The following is a 19850-nucleotide window of genomic DNA, read 5'->3' as shown; positions in this document are numbered from 1 at the left end:
TCATTATGAGTAATTAATTTCTGTCTTATTTGTTGTTCTATAAAGTGATTTATAAGCATAGAACCAATGGGCAGGGTATATTACTTTCTGAAATACAGAATAGCTGTGCTCTTGCTGTGCAGGAAAAGCAAGTGTCTGAAAACTGACGTATTCTCACTAAGCAGCCATCGTGTTGTTCAGTTCTTCAGCAGCTTTAATCAGCCTATGTGGCTGTTGTATACGTTATTTCTGATGGTGTTCAGATATCAAAATGAGACTTCTTAATGACTGGGTATAACAGTTGCTACATAGGCCCATTAGGCTGTTTCAATAAGAACAAGAGAAGCTGAAATTGTGTTACCACTTGCAATAGCTTGATTGCTCTGCTGTTTTTTATTAGAGCTTGATACGGATTTTATTAGGTGAAAATGATCTTGTTTTTCCTTTGCAGCACAACTACCTTGCTCAGGTCACATCTAATATCTGGGGAACCAAATTCAAAATTGTGGGTTTGGCTGCTTTCCTACCGACTAACCTTGGTGCAGGTAAAAGTAAACTTCCAACTTGCAAAGAACAAACTTATGCCATATGATTCTTTTTAAATTATCAAAAGGCTTCTTTAACAATGCACTTATTTTCTGGACAGTAGGAATTAGATTTTACAAAATTCACTGTAACTAAAAGAGATTAGAATCTATAAATACAATAACGAGATTATCAAGAAAATGTTAAAAGGCTCAGTTGTAATAAAAAGACTGATTAACAGTCAACCCCAGACCTTTATTTTTACAGTTTATTTGAACAAAACCTAAACAAATAAAAAAAGAACACTGTAAGTATCATAGGTTTTAAGTTAATGAGTTAATGTAATAGAAATATTTTTAAAAGTCAGATTTTTATAACAATTTAGCTACTATTTATAGCAAAATAGTGTTAAAAAAGGCCTTACAGAATCATGCTCAGGACTCTTCAAGTCAGTGCAGTGCCTTATCATATGGTTCTTTTTGCTGGAGCATGAGTAAATTTGTAGCCTTCATTAAAAGTAGCAGTTGTCTAGTCTCTTGACCTTTTTCTGGATAGGCCAATTCTACCTAGGTAGTCCTGTTGAAAGGAAGAAGGCCAAATAAAGAACAGGGTACCACCTAGCCTAACTCAGCTCTGAATTGAAATATTAACACAAGTATAGAAGTTTTATGAGCTTTCTGGAGAACTTTTGTTTCCTGTGTTGCATTATATAGTTACGTCAGGACTACATAGTGATGCCCTGGGTGCAGAATTAGTCAAATAAATACCTTCTGTGGCTATACTGACTACTATCAGACAAGAGAAGGAGGCCCAGCTACTGAGGAGAGGACCTTCTCTGGCCCAGCCTCCAGGCAAAGCTTGTCCTCTCAGGGCGTTGTCACCATGGGGACAACCAGTGCTACTACCATAGAGCACTGGCACCTTCTACTTGATAAAGTATTATGGAAACCCTCAGGTTTGTTCCAGCCCCTTTGGTGTTTTTTCCCCAAGTGATTTATAACTTTCTGACATCTGCATTTGCAATGATTGTCAAAAGATAGTGTAAGAATGACCCTAGCGGGACAGACCAGAGGTCACGCTCATTCTCTCAGTGTCAGTGACAGATAAGTAGGGAAGGATGTCAGTGTAGAGCAAGCATATAGTGATAATTCCTTCATGTGTTCTCCCAGTCTCCAAGGGTTTGGGTCCCAGGAACTTCCTGAGCCAAAGAAGGGTTTCTTTGTGTGTAGCAGTGAAGAGTTCCAAAAGTAGAATGGAAAAATTATTTTATTTCTTTAAAAATAGATGTGTATACAAGATGAAGTAATTAATTATTTCTACATAGTATTTATCTACAGAAATGTTGCTTCTATTGAAAGAGAAATAGCTGAAAGTAACAATCCCTTTTATCCAGTTTATGCAAGGTGCTGCACAGTGATTTGGCTAAGAATGGCCCATACTTGCATTTGGTCTTTAATACATTAAATAAAAATAGTCTTAGCCCTTTTGTCTGCTTTGAATTGATTCTTTCTTAGCTTTAGATGCTCTTTGTGTAACAGATCTTTTTATTATTATTATTTCTTATTATACTCTTTCTCCAGTAATATATAAAACCAGTTTGCTGCATCTGCAGCCCAGGCAGATGACAATATATCTCCCAGAAGTGCGGAAGATTTCAATGGACTACATTAACCTGCCGGTATTTAATCCAAATGTTTTCAGTGAAGATGAAGATGATTTACCAGGTAAGGAGGAGCTGGAGGTCTGCCACATTACAGGTTAAGCTAAATGGAGGACAGATCGCTTGTGTCACTAGCCCCTTCTGGTGAACACACAAATCAAAACCCCTTTGTCTGATGGGGTCCTGTAAAACTGAATTAGAATAAGGCTAATACGCACTACGGGCATTGTTTTCTAAAATATGTTCATAATGTAATTCGTACAGAGCTGCTAAGTTTCAAGTTCATTGGAAAATTAATCATCTTCTATTTAGTTCACTAAGAATTCTCCATAGATCGAAGCCTTGCATGCTGCATTTTTGTAGGACAGAACTGTAATCGGCACAGCCCACTGATAGGAGCTTGGGTGGGAGGGGAGGTTCCCCTAAAACCCTTCGAGAAATGATAAATGCCCATTTGGATTTTAACAATACCAAGTCTTGCAGAGAAGCTAAAATAGTAAAGTAGTCTATAAACAAGGGGGATCAGGAAGAATTTCTCATTTAACTGAGGTGTAAGGTAGCAGAGGATTCAAACAGTGCAGGGAAGGCTTGGGTGCAGGTGATATGAATGTGGCAGGTAAAAGGACTGGAAGTACTCAAGGACCTCTTCCAATAAAAAAAAAAAAAGAACCATCATGGCAATAAAATTAACAAATAGTAGACAAGAAGAAGATAAAATTAATAGGTTTTTAGAATTTTCACATCAGTAAAGGATTCCTATTGTCAGATCACACGTTTTTGGAACTACAGGAGTGGCCTTCATGCCAGTACCCTTTAAGGAAGAGGGAGTGCGAGCACTGCAGAGCAGTTGAAGGCTTGTACTAGAGTCTGTTGAAATAAATGGAAATACTCCCATTATGTCAAATGAAGGTTTTGACAGCTGAACGCACCAAGGCTTATGTCTGACCCAAGCATCAGAGTAGTCCTCTGGACTTGTAAAGAAATAGTCATGTGCTTAAAATGAAGCCCACTCTTTCATGATTTGGGGCTTGGCTTGCCTAATTTATGTCTACTTAATATTTACCTCTAGGATCTATAGAAAATAATAGAGGCACTGATGATTGTATACATACTATGCATAGGAAGCAGTCAACATTTTCTGTTATGAAACATGGTCCAAGCTGACAGAAAGTAATACAAAAATGAAATAGAAAAAAAAAAAGTTAATATAAAGTTTTGGCATCCCTTCCTGAAAATTGGATTAGGTCCGCAATATCAATTCCTTTTATATTATTAAAAGATCTGAAACATTACTCAGAACTGCTGATTGGTGAGCACAAACATAGGGAAAATTGTTAGAGATTTGTTACAGCTCTTTGAGAAGGTTAGTAAAAGAACCATACTACCCTGTCCTCCATAACGGCCTTCCTCTTCTTGTCCACCTTTTTCTTTCTAGTTTCTTCTGAGAAGTCATTTCTGACTTGGCAAATGGAGGCTACTTAAATCTTGGGGTTATCCTTTCTTAAAGCCTGCATATAAAGAAAAAAAGTTACATATAATAATGGGAAAATATATTGCAGTCTAAGTAATGATTACATGACAGATTTTAAAAAACATAGTGGAAAGCTGCTCTTGGGCAGTGGAATGTTCATAGTGAGGTACTCTTGGGACAGGTGCTTCTTAATGTAGTCAGTAAAGACTTGGCAAGGCAAATGGACGGTGAATTGCGAATTACGCAAACAAATCAATTAAAAACCACTGGAGAAATGAAAAAAACATCCAATTTAAACATTTTGGGATATTAAGCAACACCACAATGAATGACATTTTGTTTGATAAGGCACTTAATACCCATGACAGCAATATTTGGGTCAATCAAGCCAAGCTAACAATTCAACCTCAAGCTCTGGTGGATAAATTGCTAACCTGCAGACATCAGGATGAAAGCATGGCCCGCCAGCCAAGCACAGAACCATGCTGCCGTAGGGTTAGTTGAGTTTAGCTGTCATTCTTCTTCTAAATGGACAAACAGGACTACCATAAAAATTTACCAGCATAGCCACAGACCTGTCTGCACCACAACATTCATGACTGATGCTGTTAAAAGCCTAATGCTATTGAAAATGTAATTATAGGGCATAGGTGGATGATAATTGGAGATTAGTTAGGAACTGGGCAGCAGCTGGAGGAATCCTGACTAATGGGTCTTTTGCCTAATCTGGTCTTGCAAATCAGAGGTCTCCACAGAATTTGGCACACTGAGATGATCCTGGATGTGACTTTAGGATACTGGATATTACTCCAGTCTCTTTTCCTCCCATAAACCTGCTGATGGAACTTGTAATTTTCTGTGGGTTTTATACAGAAAACCTATTAAAGAATCTCCAAGAATCTTGGGGTGGGGGATGGGCGTGGGGAATACAGTATTTACTGTTTCCCCTCATTATTGTATTTTATTCCTTCTTGACTTCTGCACCTGTATTTGGTTCCAGTGTTCTCATTTCCCTGCCATGCTCCAGCTTCTCAGTGCTAGTTCCTGTTGGAATCAAGGAATTGCAAGCAATTGAACAAGTTTCATGCTTCTGGTTGAAGTCATCAGAATAGTTTCTTGCCTCACTGTCCCTTGTTCACCACCACCACCATGTGTGGGAAGCTTTTCTTACATTCTTTTGCTTCTTCTCACATTTCTGGTCGCAGCCTGTCAAAGCATTGATGCTGAAGTTGTCCAGACTACAGTAGCCACTTCTTGAATCTTTTTGGCTTCCTATCTGTTTCCTTAAATCTTCCCCTTACATTTCCCATCTGACTTCCCATCTATTTCCTCACATCTTTTCCTTACAGATCTTCTTTCAAGAACTTTTATAAGTTTTGTCTGTATTTCATTCCATCATATTCCTCTCTCTCTGTTTCATCTTCTTTCATTTTGCATTACTGGTTGCTTTGCCACCCACTATACTCAAGAGATAATAATACTTCCTTTTTCCCAGCTGTGATCTGTATTCTCCAGTTTTCCTGAGCTCATGGAGTCTGGAGACCATTATACTTAAGATACTATGCAGTGATTTCAGTGCAGGTCTTTGACTTTCTTTTTTTTTAACTCCACTTCTTTGGCTTTTATTCGTTGGTTTTTTTTAATGACACAGACTTTTAAGCCAAAACTCATAACTGCCATCAGATCAGGGCAGGCTTGAGGTGCATCATTTCATCTTCCTTCTGAAGCTTGGTTCTGCATGGCACAGTGACACCCTGACTGGCTCTAGAGGGGAGTCATCCTGGGCCAGAGGGGACACTTTTGTGCCTCACCATCAGGCAGCAGCAGCCCTGGAGGACATCAGGAAGCCACGTTAGTGGTCCTAGGACTAGGGTCAGAGAAGAGGGGGCTAGGACTAGGGACAGCTGTGGGTTTCTGGGTGGATTATCCTTTCTGTTGTTGATGTATTTACTATCAAAAAATGCTCCCTGAAAACTAGTGAGTCCTGATTCAGCAAAACTTTTGAGTAAAGTAGTTAAAATTGGATGATGAGTGAGTGGCAATTCAGACTGTGAAAGTCCATGGGAATCGTAGTGTAGACCAAAAGTGAGCTCTGAACTTTACCTCTGAAGCATCACTCCCGAGACATTACTTTAAAGTCGGTCACCAGCTGTTAACAAATAGAAATTGTGCAGTGGGAATCAGTGGGTACAGGCTGGCTTACTTGTCCAGACTAAGGTCTGATCCATTGATTTTGGGATCTGATAGCAGTCCATGCAAATACAGCAGGGTGCTTCAGCAAGTATTTAAAGGTAGCAGATAGTTCAGAAAGTCAAAGGTAAAGTGAATGACAGTACAAAAGATGGGCAGTGTTTTTTTCTTCTAACTAGCTTTAAAAAACATATTCCTGCCAGTTCCTGAATTTTATGTCAGTGCTGCTCTGAAATTTTCCCATGAAGCATTTTTTAGCGGCCTGCATGTCTTCCACAAGTGCTGAAGAAAACCCAAAACTATGTGAAACCCCGCTTCAGGAAAATGCCCTGTTCTAGTGCCTGTTACCCAACCACTCGCCTAACTGCCACAGCCCGCCGTGGCTGGTGGCCCCTCAGCGTGGGGCTGGGCCAGCCCCACAGCGCAGGCCTCGCCACTGCCACCACTTGCAGGGGGCCCTGGGGGGGAAGGCCGGAGCGGCAGGTGACACGCTGTCTTGTTTGTTGCAGTGCCCGGCGCCCCCGGCGCCCCCGCCAGCAGCCCGCCGTGCACCGTCAACATCCCCATCGCCCCCATCCACAGCTCGGCCCAGGCCATGTCGCCCACACAGAGCATCGGCCTGGTCCAGTCGCTGCTGGCCAACCAGAACGTGCAGCTGGATGTGCTGGGCAACCCGCCGGCCGAGGTGGGGGGCGAGGGGGCAGGGCCCTTCCCGGGGGCGCCGAGCCGCTTCCCAGGCCCCGGGGCCGGGGCGCTGGCCGGGGGGGAGCTGGGCCGCACCGCTCCCCCGCCCCCCGCCCTTGCCCCGCTGCCCCCCGCCGCCCCCATCATCGCCCTGGCTGACCTGCGGGACCACGGCGACCGCGAGCACGAGCCGCCACCCAAGGCCAAGGCCCCGCGGCCAGGACCGCAGCTGGTGGAAGGGGATGCCGTCGTCTTCGGGGCCGCTCCGGAGCTGCAGCTGAACAAAATGAACCCCCCACCGCCCTACCCCGGCACCATCCCTGCCGTGCCCACCAGCGCCCTGCCACCCCCACCCGGCCCCCCGCAGCCGCCCCTCGACCTCTGCCTGAAAAAGGGGGAGTTCTCCCTCTACCCGGCGGGGCACTACCAGACGCCCCTGGGGTATGAGCGGATAACGACATTTGACAGCAGTGGGAACGTGGAGGAGGTGTGCCGGCCTCGCACCAGGATGCTTTGCGCCCAGAGCACCTACACCCTGCCGGGGCCCGGCAGCTCCGCCACCCTGCGCATCACAGCTGCTGAGAAGAAGATGCAGCAGCCCTGTGCCAGCGCCACCCTGAACCGGCTCACGGTGCCCCGCTACTCCATCCCAACCGGGGACCCGCCGCCCTACCCTGACATCGCCAGCCAGCTGTCCCAGGGCAGAAACATCGCGCAGAGGCTGGACAGCAGTATCATTCATGCAACTCTGCGGAGGAACAGCAGGGAGGCAGCCCTGAAAATGGCTCAGCTGGTGGATGGTCAGAGAGCCACCTTGCAACTTCCCCCAAAAGCCAAGAGCAGCGTGGTGACGGCACAGTACCAGCAGAGAGTACCCACCGCCTTGTACACCTGCAGCCAATGCAGCAGTGGTGGCAGCAGCAGCAACACAAGCACTGGTGGTGTGGGAAACATCCCTAGCACCAACGCTAGTAACAGCACTTCCAGTATTGGTGGCATGAGACCTGATCTGAGCACGGGGAGTGGCTCCCAGCACAGCTCTGTCATTGCTCACTCCGTCAGTACTTCGCCTCTGGCCTCCCAGTCCTCCTACAGCTTGCTGAGCCCGCCTGACAATTCCCGTGACCGAGCGGATTATATCAACTCCGCCTTCACAGAGGATGAGGCCCTTTCTCAGCACTGCCCAGTGGAGAAATCAATACGACACGTACCTGTGACCTTGACGGAGGCTGCCCTCGGTGTAAAACGGCCTCCGCCGTACCAGTGGGACCCTATGGTGAGTGAAGAGATATGGGTTCCTCAGGAAAGGACATCTCAGAGCGCAGTGCCCAACCCCCTAAAACCTACTCCTCTCATCATCGGTCAAGCTCAACATCTGGATATGTCTCGAGTGCCATTTGTTTCCCCAAAGTCTCCAACCAGTCCCACTGCCACTTTCCAGACAAGTTATGGGGTTGGAGTACCTTACCCAGCAAGCTACAGTGCCCCTCCCCTTCAGGGAATGCAGCCCCCCTGCTCCCCCAAAGAAACTCTGGCCCCAACGCAGTTTGCACAGCAGGAGCCCACAGTTGTGCTTCAGCCAGGTTATCCACCCAACCTCTCCTATTGCCCTTTACCACCCATGTACCCAGGAAGTAGCGCCTGCTCTAGTTTACAGCTGCCACCGATCGCCTTGCACCCGTGGAGCTCCTACAGCGCCTGCCCACCCGTACAGAACCCCCAGGGCACCTTGCCCCCCAAGCCGCTCCTCGTGGTGGAGAAGCCAGTGATGTCTCCCCCGCCAGCAGAGCTGCAGAGCCACGTGGGCACAGAGGTAATGGTGGAGACAGCAGACACCTTCCAGGAGGTGCTTTCCTTGACGGAAAGCCCTGTTCCTCAAAGGACAGACAAATTCGGCAAGAAGAGCCGGAAGCGCCTGGACAGTCGAGCCGAGGAAGGAAACGTGCAGGCTATCACCGAGGGCAAGGTCAAAAAAGAGGCAAGGACGCTGACTGACTTCAATTCACTAATATCCAGCCCTCGGCTGGGGAGGGAGAAGAAGAAGGTCAAGAGCCAGAAAGACCAGCTGAAGTCCAAGAAGCTAAACAAGACAAACGAGTTTCAGGACAGTTCAGAGAGCGAGCCGGAGCTTTTTATCAGCGGGGATGAACTGATGAACCAGAGCCAGGGCAGCAAAAAGGGTTGGAAAACCAAAAGGAGTTTGAGGACAGCCAGTGAGCTGGATGAATTCAAGTGCCGGAAGGCCAGCGAGAAGGAGGATGGGAGGCTGGGGAGCCAAGGCTTTGTGTATGTGATGGCCAACAAGCAGCCGCTGTGGAATGAGGCAACACAAGTCTACCAGCTGGACTTCGGAGGGCGGGTGACCCAGGAGTCGGCAAAAAACTTCCAGATTGAGCTGGAAGGGCGACAGGTAGGAGGGAGTGGCATACGCAGGCTGTGGCGGGGGCAGGGGCTGGGGGAAAGCTGTGCCAGACATAAATTCTGCCTCTCATGCAGCCATATGCCTCCTGCTCATGTTAGCTGCTCTGTGAAAAAAAGCTTTGCCACGTAGTTGATAAAAACCAGCCAGCAAAGGTCTAGATTCAGAATGGAGGGTGAAGTTTAGTTGTAAAGTAACTGTACGAAATGTGTTTGGTCTTACTGCAGTCAGACATGGGAACAAGGGCCTCCTTTAGGCTCACTGGCTCTCACGGCTGAAGGTAGGTAGATTTTGTGATAAATGTAGCAGATCTCCCCAGCATAACTGCATTTGGTGACAGTGGCTGTGGATGACAGCTAGCTGAGTGAACACTGCTCCCTTCTTGCAATGCTCACAAAGGGTAGCCAGTCAGCAGATAAGGCAGAGGTGATGGACAGGTAGTTAGCTTCCCTCCATGCCAGATTTTCCCTCTGTGGGTTACCAGGTCTCTGGGGCTGGTTCTTAATGCTAGTGAGGCACTGACCCTCCCTGGAACAAAGTGCTCCTGGGCTGCTTCTGAACTGCTTCTAGCCTGTGGCTAGAGTGGTCTGTGGATAGGTCAAAAACTCAAAAAACTTTTAATTGTAGGCTCTCTCACCTTGGCCTGAGTGGGATGTTACTACACCAAACCCAGGCTGTTAAGTGGTATCAGTCAGCAGAACACTGGACTGAGACTCAGGAGACATATTTATTTCCTTGTCCAGCTGTCCCATCTCTGTAAGTCACTTTTGATTTATTAAAGACATAAAGGCTCTCAACTCCCTCTGGTTTAACTTGGGAGTTAGATGCCTTAAGTATCCAACATGCATGACCAGTGGTGGTCTCTTGGTTTTGTTTGTCTGTAACAGCAGCTCATTAAAAAGGCAGTGATGAGAGCCATTTACGTGCCTGCCTTCTACAGTTAAATAACTGTGGATACATGCCCATGGGCAGCTGTGCAAAGTCACCTGGCCTCAGGTTTTGTTGGTGGAGGAACGAAGCCTGACTCAGCTTGCACAGACAGCCTCCATTCTAGCTAAGGAATCTTCACTGTAGAGCAAATACGATCTGGGCTTCTGATGAAGTGAATGAAAAAGCAAAAGCAGTAATAACAGGCCAAACGTCAGATATTCCCTGTGGAAGAACAATGAACAGCCTGACTATCCTCGCTTTACATTTCAGACAGCTCCTACTGCCCCTTTGCTAATTCATTCTCAGTGTAATTTATGTGCTAGTGAAGTTTATGCAAAGGAAAATAGAACTGCCAAGAACATAAGCTTACCAGCTATGAAGTGCTAGAGTCAGGAGATTGGTTATTCCCCTTCCCTGAAAGCTTCTTTCTTTGAAAACAAAATCTGTTTTCCTGATGGGCTGATGATAGGATCTCTGTGAGGGAGAGAGTGGCATTTTCCTGCAGAAAGCATGGTGCTGGTGTAACCCACATCTGCTGAAGAATTGGTGACAACCTACTTACACCAATGCTGTATACAGTCTAGCGTGTTTTAAAGTTCAATTTACTCTATAGAATCAAACACTGCAGTCAGCTACTCTATAGAGACCACTAGGACAGTGCTCTTGCTCTTCCTTGGCAGCACACCCCATTCTGAGCAGCCTCATTCATACTAGCTCAGGAGGTGAGGCATTTGTACAAAGGAGCAAAACGGTTGCACTTTTCGTCTCTGATTCCTCTTCTATGGATCACTTCTTTTGACTTTGTTCTCTTTTTCCTTCCCTTTTCCTCTTCCCCTGCTTCCCAGGTGATGCAGTTTGGAAGGATTGATGGCAATGCTTACATTTTGGACTTTCAGTATCCATTTTCTGCAGTGCAAGCCTTTGCTGTTGCTCTGGCTAATGTGACTCAACGCCTCAAATGAACAAGCAGAGACTGGAGAGAGGAAAATGTTAACCTTCTCATAAAGTCCAAACCGGAAAATGTCAGGGCAGCCTGCTTTAGGTGTGCAGAGGTGCCTGGGAGAGAAGGCGGCAGTAAAACTGGAAGTCTCTTGGTGCCCAGCAGAAGGGCATTAACTCTAATCAGTCATGGGGAGGAGGGTGGGGGGTTGTTTCCTGTTTTGTTTGTTTGTTTGTTTGTTTGTTTTCAGGTGTTTTCTTTTCTTTTTAAGCGTTGTGCTGGGTCTCAGAAAGAGCGAAGGGTTGGGAGCCATTCAGTGTTACGTGGAGAAGTGTGGCTTTTGGCTTGTTGTGGTTCTGCCGTGTTTGCTACAGTAGCTGATGTAAGCTCATAGGGGGATTAAAAAAGACTGCTCTTTTTGATAGACTGCCTTATATCATGCTGTTCTTTTTAAAACAGGGAACGTAACTTTTTTTCTGGTCCAGTTTGTATTACTACTACTACTACTACAACATCAGTAATAGCAGCAAAAAAAAGAAGCTGTAATACTTGAAGACATGTATTTCTTCTCTGATATCTGATAATAACTGAGCACCACAAGTTCCAAGGAGGCTTATGTAGGTCAATGTATAATTTCTAAATAATGATGTGTTATTCAGAAGAGAAAAGTTGTTACCAGTGGGTAGTTTTAAAAACCCACAGCATCAAAGAAGTTGATGTCTGCTTGTTTTGTGTGCTGTTATTGGGGATAAACATCTTTCAGTAGGTGACAGAAGATAGAGGAGAAAACCATTATGAGCGTTGCTTCTTCTGTTGTTGGGAATAAACATCTTCCAGTAGGTGACAGAAAATAGGGGAGGAAATAATCGTGAGCATTGCTTCTTTGCTCGTATTGATCAACAGTGTTCTCTGATTTGGCCTGTAGCTGGGAGGGGTACGGTGTGACCAGATGTATTTCTGAGGCCATGCCTGTACATGCTCCTTATTTAAATGTGTTTACCACTTTACAAACAAAGTATTTTGAGTGAGTAAGAAGGCCCAGTGTATTCAGTCTTCTTAGCAATCAGTGTGAATCAAGTTCTACAACAGTGATGAGCACTTGAATTAGGAAGGAGACAGAAGTGTAGCAAGTGATTACAAGAAGCATTTTCATCAGGAAAGCAATTTCATTACAGGGAAAACATCATGGCTGGCTGGAGAACGAATGAGTTGAAAGAGGAAGGAAAAATTGGACAGAATCATCCCTTTTATCACCTTGTTACTTGAGTAGGCTTTGTGACTGTGGTTTGAGATTATAACACTCCAGCTAAAAGCAGGAAGCCAAAGTTTGCATGGAGTGTTACAGAGGAAAGCTTAATAACTGTAGCATGACTCTGCAGTTCTTTCTGTTGGACATGCAGACCTGTTGAGCATTTCAAAAGGGTTGCTTGGACAGAAGAGTTTCTGTGTTGTCCACGTGTTGTGCACATATTTATTTGCTTTCTCTCTTTCCTCCTTGCCTGCATTTTGCTACAGAATATGTTCTGATATGGAAGTAGTTTCCCCAGTAATACAGAAAGCCCAAAACTATTAATGTAATTATTTGGACATTAGATTACAAAACGTAACTGCAGATTTCCTGCAGAAATTACTGTTTGAAGTGAAAGGCACACTGAGAAAGGTATGCTGGTTGAGGTGTCGATGGCTGCTTTGTCTTTGTCTTTCATCCACAATTTCAGCTTCTTACTTGAAAAATTCTATATAACTTAAGATGAATAGGCGTGATTTTCTCTTTGCTTTTCTTAAATCCTAATGGTAGGGCAGATGTGTGTTGCATTTTATTTGTTCTAGAAGAACATACTGCTTAAGATAAGATCCTGCTGTAGTAGAAGTTACCAAAATGCTTTTAACTTCTGCTCTGCTGAGGCTTCTAGAGGTGTACAGCACGGAAGGAGTAATGCCGGTCGCAGAGGGGAGTTTCAGAGAGTTGCCAAGGGAGATGACGGGGCAGATCATCCACAGGTCATGTTCCACAGGGTAAGTCCAGAAAAAAACACCTGCAAGATGGTTTTCTTGGAGAGAGGTAGGAAGGAAGGAGGGAGGTAGATGGTACCATGTCTCTGTTATCCCAAAGCTCAGCAACTTCTGTTTGAGTGTGGGAGTGGTCAGGCACATCATTCCTCTTGACATCTAGCAGATTGTTGTTTGCTTTAATTAATGAAGTTTGTTTCCATCAGTTGTCTGGGCCCATTTGTATTCTTTCTCACATGCCTGATTTATTGAGCAGTTTGTGTGCCTGTACGTATAATGTGTGTGGAACAGAGGAACTAAGATGGATTTGGTTCTGGTCCCTTTAAAATCAATTAAAATGTTTCCCTTGGGTTTTGTGTGGAGGAAACACTATTAAGGCCTTTGTCTATATTGAGTTGTATGCTGTACAAACAGCAGGTTGAATTCTCGGTCCACTGATTCCAGTACACAAAGAGGAAAGTTGGCTGATGAGAGTCCTCACCTGCTCCAAGGTCTGTGCTAACCAGTCATACCCTAATTAGAGTATTATAGGCACACACTGAACACTGTAAGAGAAGAAACATACCATGGCTTCCTTGCTTGCTTGCTGAGGCCACTCAGCCACATCAGAAACCTTCAGCTGGAAGAAACATCACCTGTATTTTTAAGCCAAAATTGTCAGTACATGGAAACAACATGAATGTCTTTTTTTCTGAACAAAATCTAATCTATATAGAAGGACTTCTGCATGCAGTTTCTTTAACCTTCCAGGGAACGGTATTCCTCTTCACTTGGTTCGTTGCCAATTTTTTCCAGTTACCGGCAGTTTTATGTTAACAGAGAACCAAGAAATTAAACCCAGTACAACAAGGAGCGATTTGGTTTCATTGGCCCAGGTCATGACTGCATCCTTCTGACGGCACTTAACAAAGAACCTTGGCATAGAAAGATACCCAGGTTTTGCCCCAGCAAAGCACAAGGAATAATTATCAAAAATTAGGAAAATAAATGAGATTTCCCACATCCTTCCCATTTACTTGTCAGAAAATGCTATAGGATAAGATAATCTTTTATCTTTCTGAAAATAATTCAAGAGAGTCCCTTTAATTGAGGATCTTAATTGTGTAGAGAATAGCCAGTATTAGAGAGAGAAAGTACTCTCAAATATATTAGAATTTTAATAAAAGGAATGGAAATTATGTAAATGTCTGATGCAACTGGGTCCTAAATTATACAGAGAACAAGTGAATGTGACAGTTGTTTTCTTTGTCATTGAGATACAATATAGGAAACAAATTTAAAAGCCCCCCCAAATAATCACTATTGCATTCAACCAAAAGAAGTTACATTTTATATTTCATTAGTAAAACACAGGTTTTATGTAGATAACTAAGTTCTTCTAGGAAGAATGTAGCAAAGTGTTCAGAAATACCTAGTTCTTTTATACGTACAGTAATTTCCATTAGTTAAGTATGTTTTTTCCAAAGCTTGTTTTTTTTAGTTGTGCAATAATTGTAACAGTCTGGGGGTTTATGAGTTTTTAGTTGGTTTGGGTTTTGGGGGGCTTGGTTGTGGGGTTTTTAGGGAGTTTTGAGTGTTGGGGTTTTTTTTAGGGTAATTTAATGCAGATTTCCGGTTCATGTCCAAAACCCAAATTATTTATCTTGCATAATGTAATAAGTGATTTAGGGATTATTTTATTACTATGTATCAGTGAGTTATATACACTTTCTTATTTATATTTAAAGAGCATCTTTGTAAGTAATTGTTTGTTAGCAGTATGTTTTGGTGCAAGAAGTTAAAAATGCATATAGGAAGACCTGTATTTGCTAGATATACAAAATTTCATAATGCAGGCAGGCAAAAATTTTTTTTGGCAGCTGAATGCAACAAGTTTGCCGTGGAGGACTGTGTAGACGACGAAGAGTATAGATGTTTTCTTTGGGACCTGCAGAAATCTGTCCTTCTTCACTGCTTTCCTCCTTTTCTTCTAACTATATATTTCAGTTGGGGGTGGTTTTCGAAATACCAGACTTGATTTGCTTTCCCTCTTAGCACAGTGCTTTTTCTTGAGAAATAAAATAAGGTGGGTTACATGATAAAAGAGGGTATAGCGATATATGGTCAGTTTGTAAGAAGTTCATTGCACAGTTTAGTAGGGTTTGGCAATGGCATAATTCAGCGCTATGCGGAGATACAAGCAAGTTAGCTTGGAATAAGCTACTTGAGGCACAAGAAATAGTGTAGCAGTAGATGCATTTTCCTCTGCTCAGACTAACAACATTCCTTCTTCAGCTGGGCTCTGCTGATTCCAACACAGCTGTAATGCTTCTGATAGCTGAGCTAGCGCTGTGCAGGGCTGGTGGAGCTGAGCCCTGATGCTGCCTGCAGCAGCTTTGCGTCTTCAGCGTGCTCCATCACAGACCTGGTGGAGCAGGCATTCCTCCACTTCTAGGTCTGTGCCAAGAGCAGCGTGAAGCTGCCATGGGGTTTGGCTGCAGCAGCTTCGGGCAGAGAAAGCCCCAATGCCAGCCAGTGGCCGTGGTGGCCATTTGGAATCAGAATCTGCCCCACTGGAGTTGCCTTTTGAAAAAATATGGCTGATGTCCTTGAAATATAGCTCCTAAGAGAGTCTAAGAATTGATACTTGAAGTCTGGTAGGAAGTGCACCGTGTGTGGAGTGGCGAATTTTAGCTTGAAACAGCGAGGATATCATGTTTCTGCAACACCCTAAGAAAATACAAGAAAGAGGAGGGTGAAAGAGGAAAAAAGGGAATTAACATGTTAACAATTTTGCCCTCAGTTCCAGACGCAGCAGTAACATGTACCATGGGCTGCCTGAATATTGTAAATCTGCACACAGGTTCATCGCAGATAAACTTCCTGTGATGCAGCCACGAGTAAAACAGTTCCAACGTTTCTTTCTCCAGTTTTGTTGCATTGTTTTTATGAAGACACTTGAAGGTCTACAGATGTCAGAAAAGATATCTGGCTTGGCTGAAGCCTTGAGCCTAGACCTTCTGTGGGTCCAGACTTTCCTTGGTGTGTCTTTTTAGTGTCCTCTCAGAAATTCCAAACAGATTTCAAAGCTTGCCTGGTCATTGCCTCAGACAATTTCTGTGCATTTGTTTTTTACAGCCTGATGTGTGTGATCCTATGTAATCTTGGTGCCCTATTACCTGTCAGAAACAGTTTAAATCCTCACATGAAGAAGTTAGCAAGTACAAAAATTGATTTGATAGAGAGAAAGCAGAGAGGAGACAGTAAGTTTTCACTAGCTGTTAAGAATGTGTTTCCCAGAGCCAACAGTTTAGAAACTGCAAATTTGTGCACTGCCCAAACCACTCCAGACTGGTAGATCTGACTTGGAGATTAGTAATGCGAGTCACTTGCGTGGCACACTGACAGACCGCTGACTGCTAGCCTCACTACATGGTTACACCAAGGTATATAAGAGAGTAGAATCCAACCCAAAATGGACTTTCCCATTTCTGTGTGGTTATAAAGTAAGAATGACTTACATCACCAATATGTCCACTTAAGAAAATTATAAAGCATTACCCAACAACTATATTGGTAGTTCTGTATAACCCTCTCTTGAAGAATGCTAGATGTAGAAACCTGGCCACAGAGTAGTCATTCAGATTTTTGTCTTTTATTCCCATTTCTAGGATTCCATCACAGGAGAGCAAGCTGTTTGTTATTTAGGGATTGGCATGTTTTTCCCAGTATAAGAGTGCAAGTGTTACCGTGCTGCTGACAAAAATGAAAAAATTCTGGTAGATGAATTTTTTCATTTTCAAGTCCTTTCATCTTAAGGCAAGCACAATCCTCCATCAGCAAATACCAATTTGCAGTCCTCCTGTCCTCAGGAGTAGTCTGCAGGTAGGCACCACAGGTCCTCTTTGCAAGAATTTACATGCACCATTCTCAACAGAATAAGATTAGTTACTACTTGTGAACAATGGGCTATGTGAATTATTTTATATCTTTGTACTTATTTAATTTTCTTCTAAAAACATCCTACAGAGATGTTTTAAGATTAAAAGACTTAGCTTTGTGTGTTGCCTGATATCTCTGAAGAAGGATCAGGAGGTAATTTCTTTAGGCAGTTTGATTGTTGCTGCATCTAGAAAATTAGATTTTTAAGACAATTAACCAAATAAAAGAATGAAATCGGATTCAGTGAAGCAATTCTTGCTAAGAAAATTAAAAACTTCACCCTTCAACTTTTGATTTTGCAAATGGTTCCATAGTGAGAAATTTGTGCTTCAAGGCAAGTTGATTGTTGTGCAGCAGTATGCAAGCACACAGGTTTGCTGACCCAGACCTGACTGCAGGATCAGAACAACATGATTTTGTGAAACTTAAAATTAAATAAATGAAAACACCAAACGCCTATCCAGATTGTTAAACAAAAAAATCAGGTGGTATGATGTTAAAGCCTGCCAGTTTATTCTTAATCCTTGCCCTCCAGTTTACATTATTACAAATACAAAAATACGATCTGATTCAGCAATTCTGAATCCTGACAAATGTTGTCTATTTGTGGAATATTTATCTTACTGGCCAAGTAGATGGTTTAAGATACAGATTGAGATTAAAGTAATAATAAAGAAGAAACATTTTTTACCAGTGTGCAGACACCTGAGTTTCAAGTATTTCATTGGAACAGTGCTCAGCTTGTAATTCCTACCTATGTTGTCTCAAGATATTTGTTCAGAACTTTCCTAATTTTCCCTTTGTTTCCTTTGTTTGCTTGATACATGTTTTGCCTTTGGTTGCCTTTCGTTTCACTATTTCTGCATTCACTGCTTCTTTTTGTGTGTTGTGTGTTTGGGGAAGGGTATGTCTGTTCAAGATCTCATTGTTTATTGTAGATACAATATATGGTGTTGTGGAATAGCATGGGGATGCATTTGATTGAAAAGGCACTGTAGTGTTTCCTGAAAAAGAAGGGGAGTTGCATTTGTTTATAAATGCATTATTTTGGTACTATAACTTTGAACGTGATTTTAGAAAATTTTTTTATTATTATTTAATGAGCATATACCCATGCAGGTGCATGCATTCTTAAGCTAGGAAGCCCAGCATGTTTTTCTTAAGGCTTTTAAAAATTTGGTACACAGTTTGTGTACTTTTACATACCTATGCTATTTTTTAAATACATTTTTTGGAATCTCAAGTTTTCTTTTTTTTTTTCTTTTTTTTTCCTCAGTATACCGTGGTATACCTGCTTTCCATTGGACTTAAAAACTACCCTGATCTGCCTCTCCTTCTATGTATCTTGTGTAATAGATTTTGCAGGAGGTGCCTAGAAAGCATTGTTGGTTTCCCTATAAAAATGTGGTTTGTTCAGATTCTTTACTGTCTACATAACTGAGAGATAGACTGATTGCCCTATTTTTCCTTGATGATTTGGAGTTGTAAGAGTTGTCCAGCTGTTGCTTAATAAAATTTTGCAGACTAGAACATTCCTGACTTGTTTTCGTTGCATTCTGCATCTCATCGAGCACCTTCAATAATTTTAAAGCAGATGACAAATCTGCACTGGAATGACCTGAGTAATAAATAGCTAGATGCCGTTATGCTTTCTCTTTTCGATAACTGTATCCACAAGTTCCACTGAACCTGAGGTGTTTACCAGCTCATCATACTTTGTGTCATTCATATGGGAGGATGGGTGGCAAAGATTTCGTGGTAATAATGTTCCTGTCTGCCTGGATATCAGCTGATTCTTATGCTATTTCTCTTCTGCTTGCTTTCCTTTTTAAGGAAATTACCTTTGGGGTTTGTAGTACTTCTCATTTTGTCATTGATATACTGGAAACTTTAACATTACCACGAGGGATTCCTCTGTCCTGTCATCTTTAACAACAGAATAAAATGCTGTGATGGCCAGTGTTCATTCTCTGGTTTTTAACTAAAACAAGCATTCTGGGCGCTGAGGGGGGGGGGGGGGGGGGGGGGGGGGAAAGGGTAGCAAAGTAGCTTACCTTGCATGATAAACATCCCAGCTGTGGCACAAATGAGAGAGTCCTGGTATGGATCCTCATAATGGATGCAGGTTACTGGTGGAGTTTTGCAGGGGTCTGTGCTGGATTCTCACCTGTTCACCATATTCATGGGTGGCCTTGAAATGAGTTTGAATGTTGAGCTGCAAAGTTTAGTAAGGATGTGAAGGTATTCAAAATAGTAAAGGCAAGGGCCAGTTGTCAAGAATCTTAGAAAAGTCTTTGTGAAGCTTGGCAATAAAATGGTAGGTGAAACTTGGTGTAGGAAAATGTAGAGTGATACACGTGCAGAAAACAAAACAGTCCTACCTTCACTTTTGCAGTAGATCTCTGTAGTGATCCCTGCTACTCAGGAGAGACCTGAGAGTTTGGTGGATAACTCCCGGAATACATGAAGCTGGTGCTCAGCAACAGTCAAAAGAAGAAAATAAAATATTGGTATTGATTAGGAAAAGAACTGATGGCGAAGGAGAAAATACAGTATCACTGTATAAAATTGCCGTTCACCATACTTCACATACGATGCCGTACTGGTCCCGTTGTCTCAAAAATGGTAGGGATCTAGAGGATTCACAGAAGGGCAATGGAAGACACAAATCAACTTCTACATGAGGCATGACTGCAAAAGCTAGGACCCTTCACCCTGGAAAAGATAGCGTAAAGGGGTTACTAGAGAGCCACCAGAACAGGTGTAGTGTGGAAAGGTGGGGAGGGACTGTCTGTTGGTTGTGTCTTCCTGCAGAAAAACTAGGAACTACAAAACTAAAATAAAGTGAAATAATAGTCGGACAGGAAATCAAATAAAAGGAGGTGGTTCTTCAAGGAGAGGTGAGTAGCCAAAGCCACTTTGCTAAAGGATGCTGTGATACAAGAAGTTTACAAGAAATCAGGCGAGACTGGAAACATGAGTGAAAGAGAGCTCCACTGGGAACTGAACAAACTACAACAGGAGCAGAAAGTTCCCTGAGCTGCAAATAGTCAGAGACTAGAAGAGTACTGGGGGAAATACCATATGAATTTGCTCTGTTCTCACTCTTCCCAAGAAATCT

General features: G+C 43.1%; 1 protein-coding gene across 9 annotated transcripts in view; it reads left to right on the top strand.

Annotated features, from left to right (window-relative positions):
• The window catches only part of TULP4 (TUB like protein 4), a 177072-nt gene extending 158384 nt beyond the window's left edge, over positions 1-18688 (top strand). For 8 of the 9 annotated variants that reach the window (XM_055810781.1, XM_055810785.1, XM_055810778.1 and 5 more), the window contains 4 exons: positions 431-524; positions 2085-2228; positions 6335-8919; positions 10704-18688. In XM_055810781.1, the coding sequence (XP_055666756.1) occupies positions 431-524; positions 2085-2228; positions 6335-8919; positions 10704-10820 (2940 nt within the window). In that variant the 3' untranslated portion in view covers positions 10821-18688. The remainder of the gene's footprint in view (positions 1-430; positions 525-2084; positions 2229-6334; positions 8920-10703) is intronic. The other variant, XR_008748134.1, reaches the window with a different exon arrangement.
• Positions 18689-19850: the final 1162 nt, after the last annotated feature.

The sequence above is a fragment of the Falco peregrinus genome, chromosome 7, assembly GCF_023634155.1.
Source record: "Falco peregrinus isolate bFalPer1 chromosome 7, bFalPer1.pri, whole genome shotgun sequence".
NCBI lineage: Eukaryota > Metazoa > Chordata > Aves > Falconiformes > Falconidae > Falco > Falco peregrinus.
The sequence above is the reverse complement of the archived record's forward strand: the minus strand, read 5'-3'. Positions and strand labels throughout refer to the sequence as shown.